The sequence below is a fragment of the Vicia villosa genome, linkage group LG3 (genome assembly GCF_029867415.1).
Source record: "Vicia villosa cultivar HV-30 ecotype Madison, WI linkage group LG3, Vvil1.0, whole genome shotgun sequence".
NCBI lineage: Eukaryota > Viridiplantae > Streptophyta > Magnoliopsida > Fabales > Fabaceae > Vicia > Vicia villosa.
The window spans coordinates 32,476,522-32,496,685 of NC_081182.1; the positions used below are offsets into that span (position 1 = coordinate 32,476,522).

General features: G+C 30.9%; 2 protein-coding genes across 2 annotated transcripts; one reads left to right on the top strand and one right to left on the bottom strand.

Moving 5' to 3' along the window:
- The first annotated feature begins 3,858 nt into the window (after positions 1–3,858).
- Positions 3,859–5,268, top strand: LOC131655339 (transcription factor MYB73-like). Its single transcript, XM_058925223.1, has one exon. It carries the CDS (start codon positions 4,468–4,470, stop codon positions 5,221–5,223), a length of 756 nt encoding a protein of 251 aa, XP_058781206.1. The 5' UTR covers positions 3,859–4,467; the 3' UTR covers positions 5,224–5,268.
- A 13,452-nt stretch (positions 5,269–18,720) lies between these two features.
- Positions 18,721–19,761, bottom strand: LOC131655340 (uncharacterized). The gene is made up of 2 exons (XM_058925224.1): positions 19,417–19,761; positions 18,721–19,292 (listed from the first exon to the last, which is right to left on the bottom strand). Exons 1-2 carry the CDS (start codon positions 19,613–19,615, stop codon positions 19,036–19,038), a joined length of 456 nt encoding a protein of 151 aa, XP_058781207.1. The 5' UTR covers positions 19,616–19,761; the 3' UTR covers positions 18,721–19,035.
- Positions 19,762–20,164: the final 403 nt, after the last annotated feature.

Consider the following 20,164-nt stretch of genomic DNA (forward strand, 5'->3'; position numbering starts at 1 on the left):
AATCCTAAACATTTTATTTAGAATCTGTAAAGTCTCAGACTAAGTGTTTGAGCTTAGAGGTCTTTATCTAGGTTGCTTGAGCAAGAAAGTCTCAGACCGAGTGTTTGAGCAAGAAAGTCTCTCTCAGGTTTGATTAAGCAACGTAGTTCTGAACTGGTGTGTTTAGGAAAGGAAGTCTCTTCCAGGTTTGATTAAGCAACGAAGTCCTAGGCTAGTTTCTAGGCAAGGGAGTTTCTTTCAGGTGTGATTGAGCAAGGAATTCTTGGACTGATGTGTCTAAGCAAGTTGTAATCAGGTTCTGATTATAGTGAAAAATTCTTGTGGGACAAAGAGACTGGATTACTCTCGTTATAGAGGAATCAAGATAATTTATGTGTGTACTTTAACTTATTTCTTCCGCCCCTTAAATTATTCTGCTGCTTACTCTTGCTTAGAATCTAAACTTGGTTAGATTCCGAAGATGTTGTTCTAAAAATAAAAAGTTTACCAGATACATAATTCAACCCCTTCCTTCTTCTGTATTTTTCCCTCCTTCAAAATCAGATTGCATGAGTCAATCAAATCAGTTTAAATCAAATTTATGTACTAAATTAGTTTGTATCAATAACTAAATTAGTATATCATAAACCAACTCCATAACAATTAGTACTTTTTTGTTCTACAATATCCTTTTAGGAAACCACCATCTAATCATATTATTGGCTTAAACTTGGAAAAGCTTTCCTTACATCCTTTGAATTATATCTAAATCTTTTGAAAAATGTGGGTACAATGACCACTCAAGATGTTCTAGATCATCATCCCCACCTTGATATGCTTGGGCTATTACCTTCATACTTTAAACGATATTTGACCTAAAGAGTTCACAATCACAATCATACATCAATGTGTATTGTTCCTTAAATGAACCGCCAACAATATCAATAACAAGTGATTTTGTTGTGTATAACTCTGTCTTATTGATTCCTACAATCCATTGTGTTTTGTATACATTTCTCCAAAAAAAAAATTCTTCCCCTTTTCTTTCGTTTTCCCTTTTTAGGTCTCTTTCCTTTTTTCCTTCCCTGCATTTTTCCATTTTCCTTTCCTTTCTCCATTTTCCTTCTTTTTATCTTTCTCTATTTCTTTCTCTTTTTCTTTCTCTACTCTTTCCATACTTATGTTTGTACAACACCATATTCTCCTTGGTCACCAACTTCCACACTAAACTTATATTTAAGTTCAAACTCCTCCTTTGAATCTTCAAAATGAAATTTAAATGCATCATTTAATACAAGTGAACCATTGTCTAAATCCTCTTCAAAAGGCTCTACAACATATAAATATACATTCTCATGCATTAATGTAATTTTTTTCATCGTACTTGTACCTAAATCATCTTTTAAAAAATTCATCTCAACTTTGTCCCTAAAATCATAAAACCCCATTCTCTCTACAACTAGGTACCTCGAGTTCTTTAAGCTACATATTACTTTAAAATATGACCAATAATTCATATCACATGCCCACATAGTCTCAATCCCAATTTAAAGTAAAAGATAAATTCACTAAATTCCCTCCCAATGATAGTATGACACATTCAAGTCTACTGTCCATCACAAAAATCATAACAAACATTGAAATTAGGAGAAAAAGGGAGAAAAAAACTTATAAAATATAACAAAAACAATGGTATAAAAGAAACCACCAAAAAAAAATCCAATGATGAAACATAACCAAATTCGTTAAGTAAAAGCGATTATGTGTTCATCGCGTTCTTCTAGTGTACTTCTCTGATGAACCCTAGCTAAATTTTGTTTAGTAAAGGCAATTGATAAAACGCGAATGAAAAAAATGTTGAGTAATCTTCGTCAACTAAAGCCTTTCAATTTAGGGTTTTTGTGTTTCAACATTAAGCCTTCTTCATCTATGTAAGCATGTTTGTCTAAATGATGAATCATAATAAGTCTCGCAAAATTACAATGTTTCACTTATAATGTTAATTTTTTTTTACTAAAACTAACACAAAGGATTTCGATGACTAACATAAATGTATTTAAGAGATCTAATAATAATATTTATTAAATAAGAGATCAAGTTAAAACAAAAAACATAATCAAGAAGCTAAAGTTGTAATTTAAACCAAAATTTATTTTTCATAACATTATTATTTTAATTGTAGTTTAATATTTTACTATTTCTTAAGAGTGTGTTTGGATGGAGCATTTTAACGAGGGAAAGTAATGTTTTGAGGGAATTTAAAATGATTTGACCAAAATCCATTGTTTGGATACAAAAATGAAGAATTGTTAAAATGATGAAAATTTATGGAATATTTCATCTAAGTTAAATTTAATCATTTTGAAATGACACCAAAAACCAAAGAATTTGAAATTCCTCTCATGTTCCATAGAATGTATTTGTTATTATTATTTCTTCAAATTTTACAAATTGGTCCTCATATTTTCCAAAATTATAAAATTGACCCCAAAATTTTTAAAAAAATTACAAATTGATCCTTAATAATTTTTAAAATTTACAATTTGGTCCTTCAAATTTTTAAAAATTGCAATTTGGTCCCTACTTTTCAATTTTTTAATTTGGTACAAAAAATTTATATTTTATAAAAAATGACCCAAAAAATCTAACAATGAATTACCTTAATACTTCATCCAAACAAAATAATTTAAAATGAATGGATTTCAATTGAATCATTTGAATTGCTTTGAATTTTAAATTCCCTTAAAATTTCTAATTACCTCATCCAAACACACTCTAAAGATAGTATAATATTATCTTTAGATTATTTCTAAAAATTGATATTATATATTTTACTTTACCTATTGCATAATATTTTTAATCATCATATTGCATAATATTTTTATAATGTATATTTTACTTTTTATAATTATATATTTTACTTAACCTCATATATATAATTTTCTTTTACAATTATATATTTTACTTAACCTATTGTGTAATATTTTTATAATATAATTTAAAATTTTAATTTAAAATCAAGAGAAAAGGGGTGATGCACTGACAGTGTAAAATATTTTTACACTGTCAACCAATCACCACCCATGTATTCAATTAAAACATTTTTTTATTAAAGAAAAATTTAATGACATGGCACATTTATGATTTTCTATTGGATGACAGTGTAAAATTATTTTACACCGTCAGTGCACTACCTTTTAACTCTAAAATCAATTGTATTTCATGGTATTAGAAATTATTCCTCTACAATCATTCTCAAAAGAATTTGTTTTATTCTCAAAATAACTTGATTGTAATATATACTTTTTTAAAATTTATATACGATAAAATAAAATCAACTGTAATACAAAAATGAATAAAACACGTTTTTCAATTAGAAAAGCATAACTATAATTATTGAAGAGCACTATGAGTAATCAGTTCCTTATGGATAGACTTGAGAGGAGAAGAAGAGAGAAGATGAGTTTGGCTTTCATATATTACAGCTGTATATAGTTCATCAAACAAAAGTAGTCAAAAAGACTTTCGACCCCACTTGCATATACTACTATATTTTAAAATTTCACCTTTGTTTTTTTATAGTAAAACATTTTATAAAAAACGTTTGTTGTGTGCCAAACAGCTCGAATTTTCCTGTCATGTCATGTTTTAAACACACCCAACAAAATTGTCCATTAACTACTTCCTCCCTCTAATACTATTTTATTCACTCACCGTCTTTAATTTCCCTGCCCTACTTATTCAGTACGAGAATGATTTTATGATTTTTATAGTTTATACCCTCTTTGTTTTCCATTTTTGTGCTATTTTTCTTGCTCCCCTATACTCACACCCCTGTATTTATTTACATTATGACTACTCTCTCTACTCTCTACAGCTGTGTGTGGTACCAATCCTATGTGTGAACTAGGTTACTCTATATTTTATTCTACTAATAACTCCAAATTTGTGCCTAACTGTTATCATTATAAATGCTAAAACAGTAAGAAGAAAATGACCAAATAACTGTAAAAAAATGAAGAGGTGAAGAAATTTCAATGAGGACAAAATGGTAAAAAGAAAGAAAAGGAAAGAAGACAAACATGGATCAGAGTGTGCCAGCCAGAAAGGTTGCTCAAATACACACACCCAAATCAAATCGCATCTAATCTATAGAGTCATTGTAATTAGACTCTCTCTATAGTCTACACCCACCAACTATACAAAAGCCTAGTTTCCTGGAAAGTACCCTTCCTCTCACGGTCATACCCTAACAATACCTTACCCCAAAAATATTAATTATTAATTTTTTTATTATTATTATAACTTGCATGCACATTTAAATTAAATTAATAATCTAATCACTCTGGTTTTTCTCTCCATATATAAACCCAATTAATACATCACTCTCTTAGTCCCTTCTTCCCTCCCTGTGCTACTTTCTATTACATCTCAAAATTTACTAATAGAACACTTAGTTCATTCTTTTTTTTTGGTTCAACACTTGGAATGAATTTGAATATGAATATAAATTTTGAAGCAATGAATAGAAGCTCTTCAACGACAACTTCTTCATCCGATTCTTGTTCATCGGAATCGAATCCGTTGAATCGGAGCAAAGTAGATAGGATCAAAGGTCCATGGAGTGCTGAAGAAGATAGAATTCTAACGCGGCTGGTTGAACAGCTCGGAGCGAGAAACTGGTCGTTGATTAGCCGGTATATAAAAGGGAGGTCCGGTAAGTCTTGCAGACTCCGGTGGTGTAATCAGCTGAGTCCAACGGTGGAGCACCGTCCGTTCTCGTCGCAAGAGGATGAAACAATCATAGCGGCGCATGGTCAATACGGGAACCGTTGGGCAACCATTGCGCGTCTTTTACCGGGTAGAACTGATAATGCTGTGAAGAATCATTGGAACTCGACGCTTAAGAGAAGAGCAAGTGGTCGCTGTGGCGGTGGTGATTCTGTTACGGTTGCCGGAGCGGTTAGTGGTGGCAACGAAGGGGGAAATAATTCTTCCGGTCCGTTTGCTCGATCTTGTTTTGCGGCGGAGGATGATCCGTTGACCGCGTTGACTCTTGCACCTCCGGGAATTATTAATGGCGGTGCTGTGGAAGAACAGGAGGAGGCGGTGGCTGATCATCAACCGTCACCGTCGCCGGAGAATGTTCCGTCGGCGTTCTGGGATGTGATGAGAGGTGTGATTGCAAAGGAAGTTAGGGAATATGTTTCTTCTAATTTTTCTCATAACTCTGGTTTTCATTGAATTAAATTAATTAATGAGTCAATAGTCATAAATCATAATCGTTAATTTCTTTGTTCGGTTAATTAGTATTATTTTAAGGAAGTTAATTACACTGCAGTTGGATTTTGTTCTGCTTAATTCGGATTCTAATTCTGTTTCTGGATTAATTTTTCTTCTTTGCTTTTTCTTTTTTAATGTGGCTAAGCTATGCAGTATTTTACTGCTGGCAAGCACTGGCTTTTAGTTACTGTATTATTATATTTGGAGTAAAACTTTATGTACCAAAGCTGTTTATGAATAACTGAATATTGTACAATAACTTTCCAAATTTATATATAATTAATTAATTAGGTGAATTCTTATCTACTCAACTCAAAAAGTTGGGTAAGGTTACCTCCTTTGTAAAATGTTTTAAAAATAACAAATATTTGTATCATTTCAATAAATAATTAAATGTGTTTAATGAGATGGAATCATGTGATTGGTTGAAGGTACACTACCCAACTTTTTGTGAACTTTTTGTGATGGGTAGAGAAATTGTCTCCAATTAATTAACTGTTGGAAACTCGTCAATTACTTAGATTCCTGTAGAAAAAACGCGGTTTATTAATTAATACAAAAAATGCTACATGAACGTTCATTTAACTTTTGCAATAACATCTAATCTGATGCAGTAAATTTTGCCAAAACATTAGACATAACACAAAATATACTACATGTTGATGTTGTATACGCAGGGTCGACTACAAGGGTATAGAATAACTTTATTTTGGGTATCTATAATACATTTGTTATTGTTAAATCATGATCCATGACTAAATAAACTTTTAATTGTGATGATTTAGAATTCAATTTAAAACTAAATGATTAATTCAAGAGATCAATCTAAAAAAAATGTACTCTTAAATCTCAAATTTTCACTCACCAACCATCTATAAAAATTGTAAGCCTATTTGTTTTAGTATAAAAAAATGGAAAATTTGTGGTATTTTATAAAAATATTTTTTAAAATATTAAAAAAAATTTAAATTAAAAAATTAATTTTGACATCCAATAACATAAATATATATTATTGAAGATTAAAACATAATCAAAAATAATTTTTATGAAAAGTTGTTTGAAATAGCTTCAAATTTCAATTTTTTTTTAAAATTTTAATATTTTAAAAAAATTAAAATTCTAAAATAATATTTTAAAGAATATCTATTTTAAAAAAAACTTTTATTTGAAAATTATTTTTTTTAAAAATTATACATATTTTTTCAACAAAAATTTATATCATTATAAAAACCATTTAAAATAAACTGAATCAAATAAATCTATGATTTATCAAATTAAAATTATTTTTTCACTACATAATTAAACACATATTAAATAACATTTGATTATCCCGTGATGAATATTATTTATGTAAAGTATTTTATATTTAAATATGATCATTTAAAAGTGAAGAAAAGTTAATTTTAAAATTAAAAATTATAATCTATAACTTCAAATACAATTATGAAACAAAGTACATTTTATTTTATAAGAATATAATATTAAATTTAATTCATCTTTAAAACTACTTTTGCTTCTTTTAAAAACATAGCTAAACATACACTAAAGTTACTATGGGATTCTTAGAAGTCACAACATTGTTTGGTGCCCCTTGATTTGTGATGAAAAGACAAAATTTTGCTTCTTTTCTATTTTCTAGTCTAATTTCTTGAAACTAATGAAATAAAACATTTTTAGCTGGATATTTTTTGTCGATTAACAAACATACAACATTTCAATTTTTTTCCTTTCTCTTGTATCAAATAGTAACACATTATTGTCTTTTATTCAAAAAATAATAATACATTATGTTTTTTCTAATTTTCGATTCTTGTTTCCTCTCATATTCTTTTTTGTCTATATCTCTAATTTTACTCTCTTCTCCTAATTGAGAGTGGGAAATGTTGAATTTGCAACTGGCAAGAGCATGGAGCCACCGCCCCAACCTGGTCCAATTAGGAAACTTTCTTTGTATGTATATTGAAACCAACCATTGAGACCCTTTTCATCTTTTACTACTATCAAAAAAAAAAAACTAGTTCTACACCCCACTTCAACGCGCAAAGAGGCTATGCAACTTGCAAGTGATAGTATTACGTGGCTAAGTAATCAGCAAGATTGTGAGTTCAGACAAGATTGTACGGTGTTTGTCGTTTAGTTAAAATACAACCGAATCTCTCCGTAAGCAACAGCATAACCTACGGTTGTACGAAAATGAGATTTATGATATTCTGTCCATATACCTAGCCGATATTAATTATTCAAGCCCTACTTAAGCTAAGAGGGTTCGTGTTAGGTAGTAAGAAGAAGAAATCTCACATGCTCAAGTATCTTCAAACACTAAATTTAATCTCATGCGACACTCCATATAAAATTTTAAAAAGAACACACACTACTATTCAAGTCTTCCAATACATCTCAACAGAATAAATTTTAAATTTAAATTGATTTTAAATTTTTATTTTATTGTAATAGTAGTAGTAGTTGTTTGTGCTTACAAGCATGGGCGGTTCTAGCATACGGCTAGCTTGGGCAATTGCCCGGGCTCGGTCCGGTCCAATATTTTTTAGTGTTCATATTTAAAAATAAAAAAAATAAAATTAAGGGTTAGATATGTTTTTTTGTCCTTATAAATAAAGGGAAATGCTAACCAATGTCCTTAGAGTATTTTTTAAGTGATTAAAGTGGTAAGTTTTTGTTAAAATATGTGTATTTAATGTATTGAAAATGTACTGGAAATTGAAATGTTAACTTTTATAAAGAATATTTTCCTATTTAGTATGCTTAAAAAATGCCCTGAGGACACTCGTTAACAAGACCCATAAATAAATTAACATTCTAGTCCTTAAAAGAATTTCCTACCATGAATGATCCTTTTAAATTTTTTTTAAATTTTTTTTCCTACCTCTTTAAAGATTTTATGCATGGAATTTTAGTCCGTGTTATTTTTTAAAATTTTGAAAACAATGTAGTTACTCTTTCATTTTTAAATAATTCTTTTTATACATGTTTAAAATAGTGTAAAATATTTATTTATCAATCTTTAGAATTTTTTAAAATGAGAAGAATTAAATATGAGTTTTTCAAATTTTAAAAGACAATGATAAAAGTAATTAAAATTTCGACTTAAAAATTAAATTTTGAGTTTATTTTAAGGATTTTTTTAAAACGTTCTAAACTTGTCTGTAAATAATCATTCAAAAATACATACTAGTTTAACAATAAGGATTAAAACTACATGCATAATAATTTTGTAGGAACCAAAATATGTAATTTGTTTTTATAGGGACAAAAATAATATTTGGTATTTTATATCGACCAAAAACTTATTTAGCCCTAAAATTAAAAAAAATCTTTTTCAAACTGAAATTAGTTTACAAATTTATTTACTAAGATTTGATATTGTCGGTGTCGACTATATCCATTGAAAGAGCTTTTTCAGCAAAGAAGATTATCCAGTATAAATTGCACAATAAAATCTACGACATGTGGTTCAATGACTTGATAGTATGTTACACAGAGTCTCGTAATTTTATTTTACATGCTATTGTAAGGTTATATTTCATCTCTTTTACTTTTACTACACTTTTGTTTTTGACAAAATGACGAGTCTTTTTTATTTTGATTGATAATTATTTATATATTATAAACAATGTTAAATTGCGGTCTTTAAAATTTTGCCCGGGCTTTATAGTTTTGCTGGCTCCGCCACTGCTTACAAGCTCTTTGCTGTCATTGATTTAAGTCAATTAAAAATATTTTTTTAATCTAAAATGAGTAATGTTTATAAAGGTTAAATATATTTGCTGTCTTTTAAATATTATCAATTTCGTTTTAAGTTTTTTTTTTAAATATTGCTTCTCAAATATTTTTTATTTACACATTTGATCTTTGATGTTAAGTGGTGTTAACACAATATGACGTGATAATACACATGAATTAAATTTTAAGTTGTTGGTTGTATAAGTGATGAACGACATGAAATATGTTCATTAAAATACATTTTTTTTAAATTCTTACAATACGAAATAAATAATTATTTTCCTCAATTATTTTACTCTAACATAATTTTATCTTCCCTCCTTCATCTTGCACGCAGAAACGCAGAAGGGTCTATCTCTCATGTTTTGCTCCGTTTTGTTTCATGTCTTCTTCTTTGGTAAAATATCGAGTTAGAAATTTCTATGGGTGTCAAGGTCGTATGGTTTTATATAGAAAATTTTGTAAAATTTTGCATGGAAATTTCTTTTTTGGAGATGTCCCTTTTAGGGGAGTGATGAGACGTGTGATTTGTTCATATGGGATGAAGACATGAGAGCAAAGGCTGAAAATGAATATGAGAGCATTATAAACTCAGAGTTAGAAGTTGTGGACTATTTGAAGGTTATGTATGAAGATTCAAAGAAAAAGAACAAGAATTTGAAGAACAAACTGGAAACAGAGAATTTTTTGGAAATTTGAAAATAGTATGTTTTCTAATGTTTAATGTTACTTTATTTTGAAATATTGAAACTTTGAATTATATTATTGATGTTATGCTGAAACTATAGATGTAGTGAAATCTATGTATTGACCCTGTTTGTTAATGAAATGTTGGTTTTGCCTAAATAGTTGTCATGGTTATCAACATTTGACAGATCTAGCATTTGTATTTGACATAAGAATTGGCATAGTAGCACTTTAAGTTGGCATAGTAACACTAAAATTAATGACTAATAATTGGCTTTATTTGACTTAAGTTTGCATAGTAACACTTTATTTTAAACTAGTTTGTTTTCCCTTAGTTTGACTTAATGCTGAAACCTGTCAGTACAAACCAAATAAAATTTAAAGATAACATTGATGTTTTCATAGTTCTAAACCAGATAACATTGGTGACCAAAAATTATTTTTGGGAGATTTATTCACCCATTCTAGACTGTTGCATTCTTATATTCTTGCCAAAAAAAGGCATAAGAGTTGGTCTTTTGATCAAGTCTAAGCAACTCAAAAGTTGAAAATATGGGTAACAACGATCTGAAGGGAGTGTATAGTAGAGCCTCATTTTTTAAAGGCGGAAGCTATGCTTATTGGAAGGACACTATATACATTCACATAATATTTGTAGACAAAATTCCTTGGGTAGAAATCACTAACGTTTGTTTTATTCCCAAAAACAAAATTGATGGTTTTGTTAAACTCCCAAAATATTGGTCAGAGGAGGAAACTAAAAAGGCATCTTATGATCTGAAGGCAGGGAATGTGCTTATCTGTGTGTTAAGCGTTATAGTATTTTACTCTATATCACATGATAAGAGTGCACAATCAATGTGGAACACTCTTCATGTCCTCTAGGAGGGTACTGAAAAAACTTTAAGGATTCTAAAATTATTATGTTGATAGAGGAGTATCAACTTTTCAAAATAGAACTTGGTGAAATCGTGGAGGCCGTGTAGACTCGTTTTCTCCACTTAATGAAAAAGTTTGAAAATTTGAGAAAGTCCTTTTCTAACATAATTTTAAGATTTATGTGCATGGAATGAAATTATAGGCATTAAAGAATCAAATGCTCTCAAATAATTTGGATATCACAAAATTGTTTGGGTAGATGATTGAACAAGAAAATGAACTCAAACGACTCGTTGCAAGCAAAGTAAGCGCAAAAAAAAAAAAAGAAAAGGTCAAATAAGAAAAGTGACATGTTCTCTTGAAAGCTTCACAAAGACAAAGAAAGTAGAGGATAATAGTGACAATATTAATGAAGACACTTAAAAAGGAGAAGAGATTAGGTTATTCGCCAAGCGCTAAAATCAATATATAAAGAAACAAAAGCTCATACACTCCGTCAAGAATTTGATCAATTTCAAGAAGACATATTTGCATAAGAAGGAAGATAAGAAAAAGGAAGAAAATGTCACATGCTACAAATGCAGAAAGTTAGGTCATTACTATACATTGTGTCTGAGTCTCAACAAGCACAATAAGAAGGATAAAGACACCTACAAGACAAAGGACAACCGTGCCAAAGATCATATGGCTTATATTGCTTGGGAATAAAAAGAAGATGAGAGCTCTTCTTTATCTTCTGATACTAGCTCAGATGATGAATGTGAAAATTTGTGCTTGATTATGCACAAGAAAAGTAAGGAATCAGATGTATATGATTCTGATTCTGATTTTAAACCATTTTACAAACAATTTTCAAAAGCGTTTAGAGAAATGTATGATAACGCATTAGGCGTATTTAAGAAAATCTCTCATCATAGAAAACTTATTTCAAAACTTAAGAAAGAGATTTTTGATCTGAATAGTTCCTTAGATTCCATAAAGGAAGAACATGCATCTTTCGTCAGTAAGCAGTTTATTATTTCTAATACTTTAGCTAAGAAGGTAGTAAAGATAGAATGTGGCACTTTTTGAATGTTAAAACTTGAAAATGAAAACTTTAAAGGACAATTAGCACAAACTATTCTTCTATATGCTATTATTTCTACTACGTCAAGTGAAAGAGAAAATGTTTTTAAGAAAAAACCCCACTTTGCTAAAAGAGATAGAAAGAATATTACATCTAAAGAAACATGTCATTATTGTGGTGATAAAAGTCACATTAAACCTCTTTGTCATGTTAGGAATGTCAAATTTCCTAATGGTACCCTGGTTTAGATACCTAAATGCTCTTTTACTAACTCTTGAGAATTCAACTGCAAATGGGTACCTAGTTCTTTTTATTGATAACTTGTGCAGCAATGTTAGGGAATCTTAATGGATTCTTAATACAAGTGAAGGAAGAGGTATCCAATTATATTTTGTTGATTATATTGTGATTTCGCTATATTAGTTTTGGTATTTGCTAACTTTACCTATGAAACTGTTAAATCCTAAATCAACATAATTGGTATGATTGTTCCATTCTTCTTTTAGTTGGTGTCCTACATGTTATGTTTTCCATCTACAATGTTGAAACTATTGTCTCTATTTTCATATACCCAATCCTTTTTACCACTAGTAGTCCTATAATATTCACATTTGCACCTATGTTAATTAGTATATTTCCAATCTTCATAATACCTATAGACACATGTAATACATCTATTGTGTGGCCATCTTGTTTCTTCTTCTTCTTATTATCTCTGAAGCCCTTATTCTATAATCCTTTTTCTTATAGTCTTTCTTCTTCTTCTAGTCGTTCTCCCTTGGCTTTGACAACAAATTTATCATCATAAAAAACAATACAATAGCAATTTATTTGGATTTTTTTCGTGTTTTCATTGAATGTGTTACTTGGGAGATCTCTTAATTGTTTGGCTAAATGACCCACCTGTGTTTAAAGGTTTTTAATAGAGGCTTCAATATTTTTGTTACAGGCCATAAAAACCTATCTGAATTTATTAAGTGTATCCTCTAACTTTGTTTTTCTGTCTTGTTAGGGAGGTGCTTGTGAGTAATTTTGAAAAGGTTGTTTGTTGGATAGACTAGCCTCTAATCTCTATCCTTTATTTACAGTATTGTTCCATGGGAAGTTGTTATTTTAATATTTCCTAAGCCTTTGGCCGCCTACATAGTTTACTTCCTCATCAGTAGGGTGGTCTCTACTGTAAAGCTCACATGATGGAATATGTCACTTCATGCATCTCTTTTAGTTATTGTGACAACTTTGACAATTGTTTGGTTAATTCATCCATTGTTTGAGTTAACAACTTGTTTTGAGAATGAATGGCATCACTAGTATTCACTTACATGATACCATTCTTCCTTTTGGAGGGGTTTCTATTGTGTTGTCATTGATGATCACTGAGCCTCATTCGCTCAATAATTGTAATTGCATCTTCTGCACTTTTGGACATAAGAGAACCCTCAACAATAACATCTAGTAACAACTTTGGTTTAATTTGGATTCCGGTTTGGTTATGATTTTCCCGATCCAATGAATTCCCATAAGGTTTAGCAAACAAAATTTGCAATAATCCCATTTTCATTTCACTTTGTCGGACATTCCTTTATGTTCTAGCGAGATGAGCTAGACTTTTAAGACTATTCCGGCATGGTTTGTCACATATATTGTTTACATTATTGTTGGTGTTATTGTCGAATTTAGCCATGATTTCGTGTTTTGATATAGAAGACTCTTCTAGACCTAGCCATTCGACTCTTTGTTTCTTTTTCCTACTTTTACTGAAGTTTCTGCATGCAGTTCATTCAATTTTGGGATCGAATAACAATTGTTCTATAGGAACCTTACCTTTCATAAACTAGTAAAAATATAACAAATTTTAAATGTTAATGGGTTAATGTTTATAAATTAAATATACATATATTAACAAATATACATAGATAAAAATAATACTTAAAATAATAAAAACTATGTCATATCTTTACAACTAGTACCAGTCCCCAACAACAACGTCATTTTGTTGCATTTGCACCAAAGGTAAGTTTTATAATTATCGTATCCATAAAGACTGAGGATTTTAAAGACTGTTCAATAATTTTAAGATCTTAAGTCGAGAAGAGCTGTATTTTTTTGTTGGAAGTAAGTGATATGAAAATAAATGACAGAAAGTAAAATGGAGATTTCAGTGTTACCAGTAAGAAAACTTGCTAGGGGTAGATTATGTTATTAAATATTTATCATACACATCCGTAGGACAGTTATATGTTCCTCTACTCAACTATTAATATTACCACCTATTGCTCTCATTCATTTATCCTTTCGTTTCAACGCCATGAGATCAGTGCATTACCTTATAATTGATTTACTAGACTATTAACTAACATTGAGCACCAAGTTACAACAATTATAAAGCAACAAGACTCCACTCCAATCCCTACTAAGAACATGCATACATTGAACTTAACCCTACCTCTAGGTGCTAGTATCCAATAGATGATTATCTTAGATCTAGTAATAAAAATAACCTTTTCAATTTCAAGTCACACCATGAAAACATGTTTTAGGTGGAAAAGCTAAAATAAGCATTAAGACTAAAGAGTCATCAATATTAAAGCATGAGTAGAATTACATAGAACGTCATGACTTATTCCCCAATAAATATATTTTAGCTATGCTTACTCATTGAAACATAGTTGTCAGTGATCCCGCAAAGCTGATCTTAGAAGTTTATCTGCTATGTCACTTGAATAGTACTTTATCCTTCAGCCCCCTCTCTTATTCTCTTGTTGTAGATTAAGGTGAACCTACTTAATTTTGTACTAACTAACTCCACCAAAACTCTCTTTCCATTGAATTGGAAACTCATATTTATAGAGAAAATTCTCGACTTCTTGCTAGGCGCATCGTCCTCACGTATAACGCGCCTACCTTGCCCTGAATTGCATTGCCCTGCCAACCCTTTTCCTCAGCAAACAATGCTTGCATGTCTATCACATAGCCCTAGCTACTCTTCCTCTCATTGTGTATTATCCTTCGAGTGACGAGCTATCCCTTACTTCACCATGAATTACTTGCATATGACAATGGCATTTGTCCCTCTTCCTATGCTAAAAGTGCTTATGTCGGGTCTAACAAGCCTGATCTGCCATGTTTTTGCTGTGGCTTGGTCTTTGCATGCTCAATCGTGGATTTTCAATCTTTTTCATCTATTTTTAGTTATTGTGTGCTAGAAAAATCCAAACAGGTGTTTTCTTACTTTTCATTAATAAATTGAGGGTTTTTGTCTATATTGTTGTGATATAAGTTAATAAGTGTTGTTGTATTTCACGAAATCTGGCACTTATCTACTATCTCCTAAACAAAATACGAGATTTTGATCCAAGCTAATATCAGAACCAAGAGAGAGCTTACGCCAGGTGTATCTCACGAACCAAACAAAGATTTTAACAAAAAATCTCATGAACCAAATGAGAGATTTTATTAAATAGAGAGATTAAAAACACTTTTATGTTAATGTTTGCATTGCCTTATTAATTTTAGTATGACTCTAATATCTTTTACGAGACTCTATTCACTCAAACACACAACAAACGAGCTTTCATACTTCTTCTCTTTCATTATGTTATGACCATGACAACTGTAACACCTGAGGCCAAATAAGGCGAGGGGTGGTTACGCCGGATGTAACACCTGAGGCCGAAGAGGGCAATGGTGGTCGCCACATCGGAATGAGAGGGATCCTGAGGCCGTGCATGTATAAGACTGCATGGTTGAAGGAAAGCTTATAAGGATTGATGGGTACTACCTATACCAACAAGATGCATATTCTTTTCGGTAGCTCGTTCTATAAGAAATCCACAGTTAAGCGTGCTTGACTTGGAGCAATTCTGGGATGGGTGACCTTCTGGGAAGTTTCTCGGAAAGTGTGCGAGTGAGGTCAAAGCATACTAAAAGGACCCGTGTTGGTTTGTGGGGTCAGTCGATCATCCCGAAAGCAGTATGGGGCATTACGACAACTGGTTGTAGCGGTCTTCGATCAACCCAACATAAAAGATATACCAAATTTGAAGTCTTCGATCAACCCAACATAAAAATAAAAGTGGTCTCCCCAATATAAAATGGTTCAAAAATCACATTAGCCTCATTCCTCTATTGGAAAGTTCGAGATCTAGTTCAAAGGCTTAAGTTTAATCGTCTTCAAGATATATTGAGTCATGTTCATGGCCTCTTCACAAAAGGAGCCTTAATTAGATATTGAGAGTGTCATGGTAGATCTAGCTGGATTTAAGGAAGATGACATTACACCAATGTCACTATCACTAGGTGATTAGATCATTGAACTATCACTAGATGAACTCTCATATCTACCAAATAGCTCAATTTCTACAAATCTCTAATCTACTTTCCACATACCATGTTTTGAGCATTGTAGAAATTTAGTCCACAAACCGCACATCTTACCATTATTTCGAGCCTATATAACCTTCCTAGTTGAGTCACACTTGTTGGACAAGTGATTCCAAACACAAAGGGGTAAATTATTTGGGTTTGAAAAACGTCGTTCAATTAAAAATTCTTTGTTATAATGAATTCTTTAAAATAATTTTATAAGTCAAACAAAGAGTAGGCAACAAAACAAGTAAAGAAAAAACTCAGGGCAAAGAAAAGATTTAAGCATAACAGAAACAAATAAATAGCAAAAATAAAAAGAGATAAGGGATAAGAGAATTTCGCCTGAGATTTATAGAGGTTCGATCTAACCATTTGACCTACTCCTCTCCCTAAATTTTTCTTCTTGAGAGTTTCCACGAAAGATGTGAGATTTTCAAAGGTAATGCCATAAACCTTTTTAGAATAAAACAAGAGTTTACACTGGCTATCCTCCAAACCAAACACAAGATTTGGCATCAGGCTAAACTCAGAACCAAGAGAAAGTTTTTAAGCTAGACGAAGCTCACGAACCAAACGAAGATTTTGACTGCTAATCTCATAAACCAAATAAGAAATTTTATCAAATATAAAGGTTAAAAATACTTGTAGGTGAGTGTGCATTGCCTTATCTTTTACAAAACCCTGGTCACTTAGACACAGACCAAGCGAGCTTTCACACTTCCTCTCTTTCACAATCCCTAAAGCTTTAAGAACCCTTGCTTGATTCAACATTTCATCTAGTACTTGACTTCTTCGTACTTATGAATGAGGCTTGATAAGAATTTTTAATACACACCATCGTCAGAGAGATTGCTTGACTAGAGATAATTAGGGATTCCAATGAATGTCGCTTGACATTAGATGTTGTCCTTAAATGATTTGCTTTTATATCTTGATCTCCCAAGCATGACAACTTGATCATAACTTCATATGGGGGCTTCACATCATATTGTTGTCATTATCAAAACCCTTGAGGTCATTCAACTACCATATACATTATACTGAAAACACATAAATCCACAACACTCTCGAATAAACACCATGAAAGAAGATAGAAAAAATGTATAAGAAATAAGGTATTACATGGTTTCTAGTGTTTTCCAAAGATTTAATCGAGACAAGAAGGGGAGACTGGAACATAAACACTTGGTGAAAATGTGGAAGGTGAAGTGAAGAAATGAGAAGAAAAGTATTGAAGCTTATTTATAAGATTTGAGTGGCAGACAAAATGGTAGTTGCATTTAAGGCTACCTTCTTAGGGTTGTAAAAAGTAGGGATAGGTTATGAGTTGCTCCTATTTCAAAGACGTTTGACCATCGCCACAACTAGGGTAAATGGAACACTCAATCGACCAAAGAACATTGACCGGCCATTTTTAGAAAAATTATTGCAACCTCGCTAAAAAAAGAGCATTTGTTAAGGCACGCCAGATAATCGTTGATCGGTCTCGAATTTTTTTTTCACTTTTGGACGACTCATGCTTGAGGGGACTGTGTACATATATGGTTTATGGGTAGGTCTTAAAAAAGCATTTTTCCCATACACTACTCATGCTTTAGAGACTGTGCATATGTCTCATTTCTTGGTAGATTATAAAAAAATCATTTCTCCTTTACTTGACTAATACTTGAGGGAATATGTATATGTTCGATTTCTTGGGTGATTTTATTGGCCCTTGTTGAAAATGGAGACATTTTTTTCTTTTCGGTTTGTATTTTTCCTACATGTTTATCATAAATAACTGTAAAATTTAATAATTTGGAAAATACAGATACTATGTAAATATGTGAAAAATATGTCGAAGTTATTATTAAAAAAGGCATAATAATTATAATAACTTTGAAACATTCATAATAATTTTTTTAAAGTTCTACGTTTGTCTGTGTCTAAGTTTTCCACATATTCAGTAAAAATATATAGTTTACAATATTTTTATTTTAAGATGACAATGATTAAGTATTCTGCATATTTAGTTTATATACATAAAACGCTTTGGTTAACAAAATTAGTCTTTTCTAAATACAAAACACAATGACCTCGTCTTTCCTAATTTGGGGTTGGGGGTTGGTGTGTAGAAGTGGATGTGAGAGCTAAGTGACTCTTGAAAAGGATAAGATAATAATAGCCCACTATATCGTATATGGGTCTGTAATATGTAACAAGCAGATTTTGTCTCGCCATGCCTCACTTAAATATGACACCCTCCTAATTGCAGTGTTTTTAAAGTAATATTTTTTGTGATTTTTAATAAATATTGTATTTTATGGATTATTATATTTTTTTAAAAAAAATTACCAAGTTTTTAAGAAATTCCATGAGTTTTTATCGATTTTTTGAGGAAATTATAGGCTTATCATTTTTTTGAGAAATTTCAAAGTTTTTATTGAATTTTTCAAAAATCTATGAGTTTTAATTTTTTTTAAAAATATGTAAAATCATTTTTTTTCCAAATTTAAACTATCGGACTTTTCAAATATATTATCGGAGTTTTGGAGAAGATCTATAAGTTTTTATCAAAAGTTTAGAGAATCTACGAATTTTTACCTGATTTTTGAAATTTATTGGATTTTTCAAAAATCTACAAGTTTTTTTTGTCTATTGCATATGAACTTCCGAATTTTTCCTTTTTTTCTTATTAAATATGAACTACCGAATTTTTCAAGATTTCAAACAATTACAAAACATACTAAAATTATCAAAAGCTGAACAACAAGTAAGCCTTCTCAATTTGGACTGGCCCTAAACAAATGATACTCACCCACTCATGTTTTATTTAAAAGCTAAAACATTAACATAAGCAAAAATACAACATCATGTTTATCTATGTCGCACAAATCAACTCAAAAAACAAGGTTTTATTTTGGTATTACATGAAAGAAAAACAGATTCACACCATCCATTTTATTTGTATATTTTGAATTCAACTATGTTAAAAGGAAATAACTTGATTTAATTAGACCATGGCATGAGGGTGTGAAACACATTGGGCTAAATTAAAAGGAACGTGTAGATGGAACAGCAATGAACTTGGTGAGTCCAGCAATACAATCATAGGCATTCCCTTCAGCAGAAGCAAAGTAGTAAGGCTTCAACTGATTCAGCTCAATCTTTAAGCCCTCTCCAACTCCTTGAACTGCACTCCCTAGCAACTTTGCTCCTCTAAATTCACATGTCATGTAACTCCACATGTTTGGTAGTAAGTAAACACTCGGAACAATGGTCGAATTGCCCCGTGGAGGAAACTTGAACACTGCATTCATGAATTTACAAACCAAAACCAATCAATCTTTCATTTATACTGACACAGACACATATACACAAGATCACGGATACACAGATAAATGAATTTGAACTGAAATGTCAGTGTGACATACCTAATGTGTCATTTATGTGGAATGGACTATTTTTGACGGCCCATTGAGTGTAATTCGTGCCAGCGCGCCAACCTTCGGAGTCTCCAACCAAGATGCTTCTTCTGGTCTTGGCCTTGCTTCCTGATCCTGCAGCCAATAAAGCAATCACAAGGAAGATAAATCCTTGCATGAAAACTCTAGACACATGATTCTGCTGCATCTTTAATTAATTTGTGGTTTTGCTCCTATGATTCGTTGATGATGAATTCTAGTTGAAGGGGTTTATATAAACCTGGTTCAACCATAACTAGCAAATTAATAAGTGTATTAGGCTTAGAATTTCAATCTTATTCTGTTACTTTACCATAAAAGATGCTGGAAAGTATGACTCGGTTATATGAAATATTTTCATACTTATAAGTCTAAAGTATCATTATTGAAATGGATTTTTAGGTTTAGATCAATTAAGGGAACGAGTCTCTAGAAGAGTTTTTCTACATAGTTTGGCAAAGGCGCACATAATGCCACTAAAGTTTAAAGATACATTTTTATTGGAAGAGAACTATTTGCAGAGTCTATTAGTTGTTCCACAAAAATGTTTTAGACAAATGTGTTACCCTGACCTTTTAGAGAATGAAAAATCAAAAAGTTAATTGAAAAATATGTCTTTAATGTATTTTGTGACTAAATCCTGGATTTATTTGAAGAAGATGATGGTTATAATAATTCTTTCTTTTTAATTTCAATTTTCACTTTTGTATAAAAAAAA

Bases quoted from the DNA above. Each gene is read 5' to 3' on its own strand.
- LOC131655339 (XM_058925223.1), top strand. From the start codon at position 4,468: ATGAATTTGAATATGAATATAAATTTTGAAGCAATGAATAGAAGCTCT.
- LOC131655340 (XM_058925224.1), bottom strand. From the start codon at position 19,615: ATGCAGCAGAATCATGTGTCTAGAGTTTTCATGCAAGGATTTATCTTC. The intron at 19,293-19,416 runs GTATGTCACACT...TCATGAATGCAG, and splicing joins CCACATAAATGACACATTAG to TGTTCAAGTTTCCTCCACGG.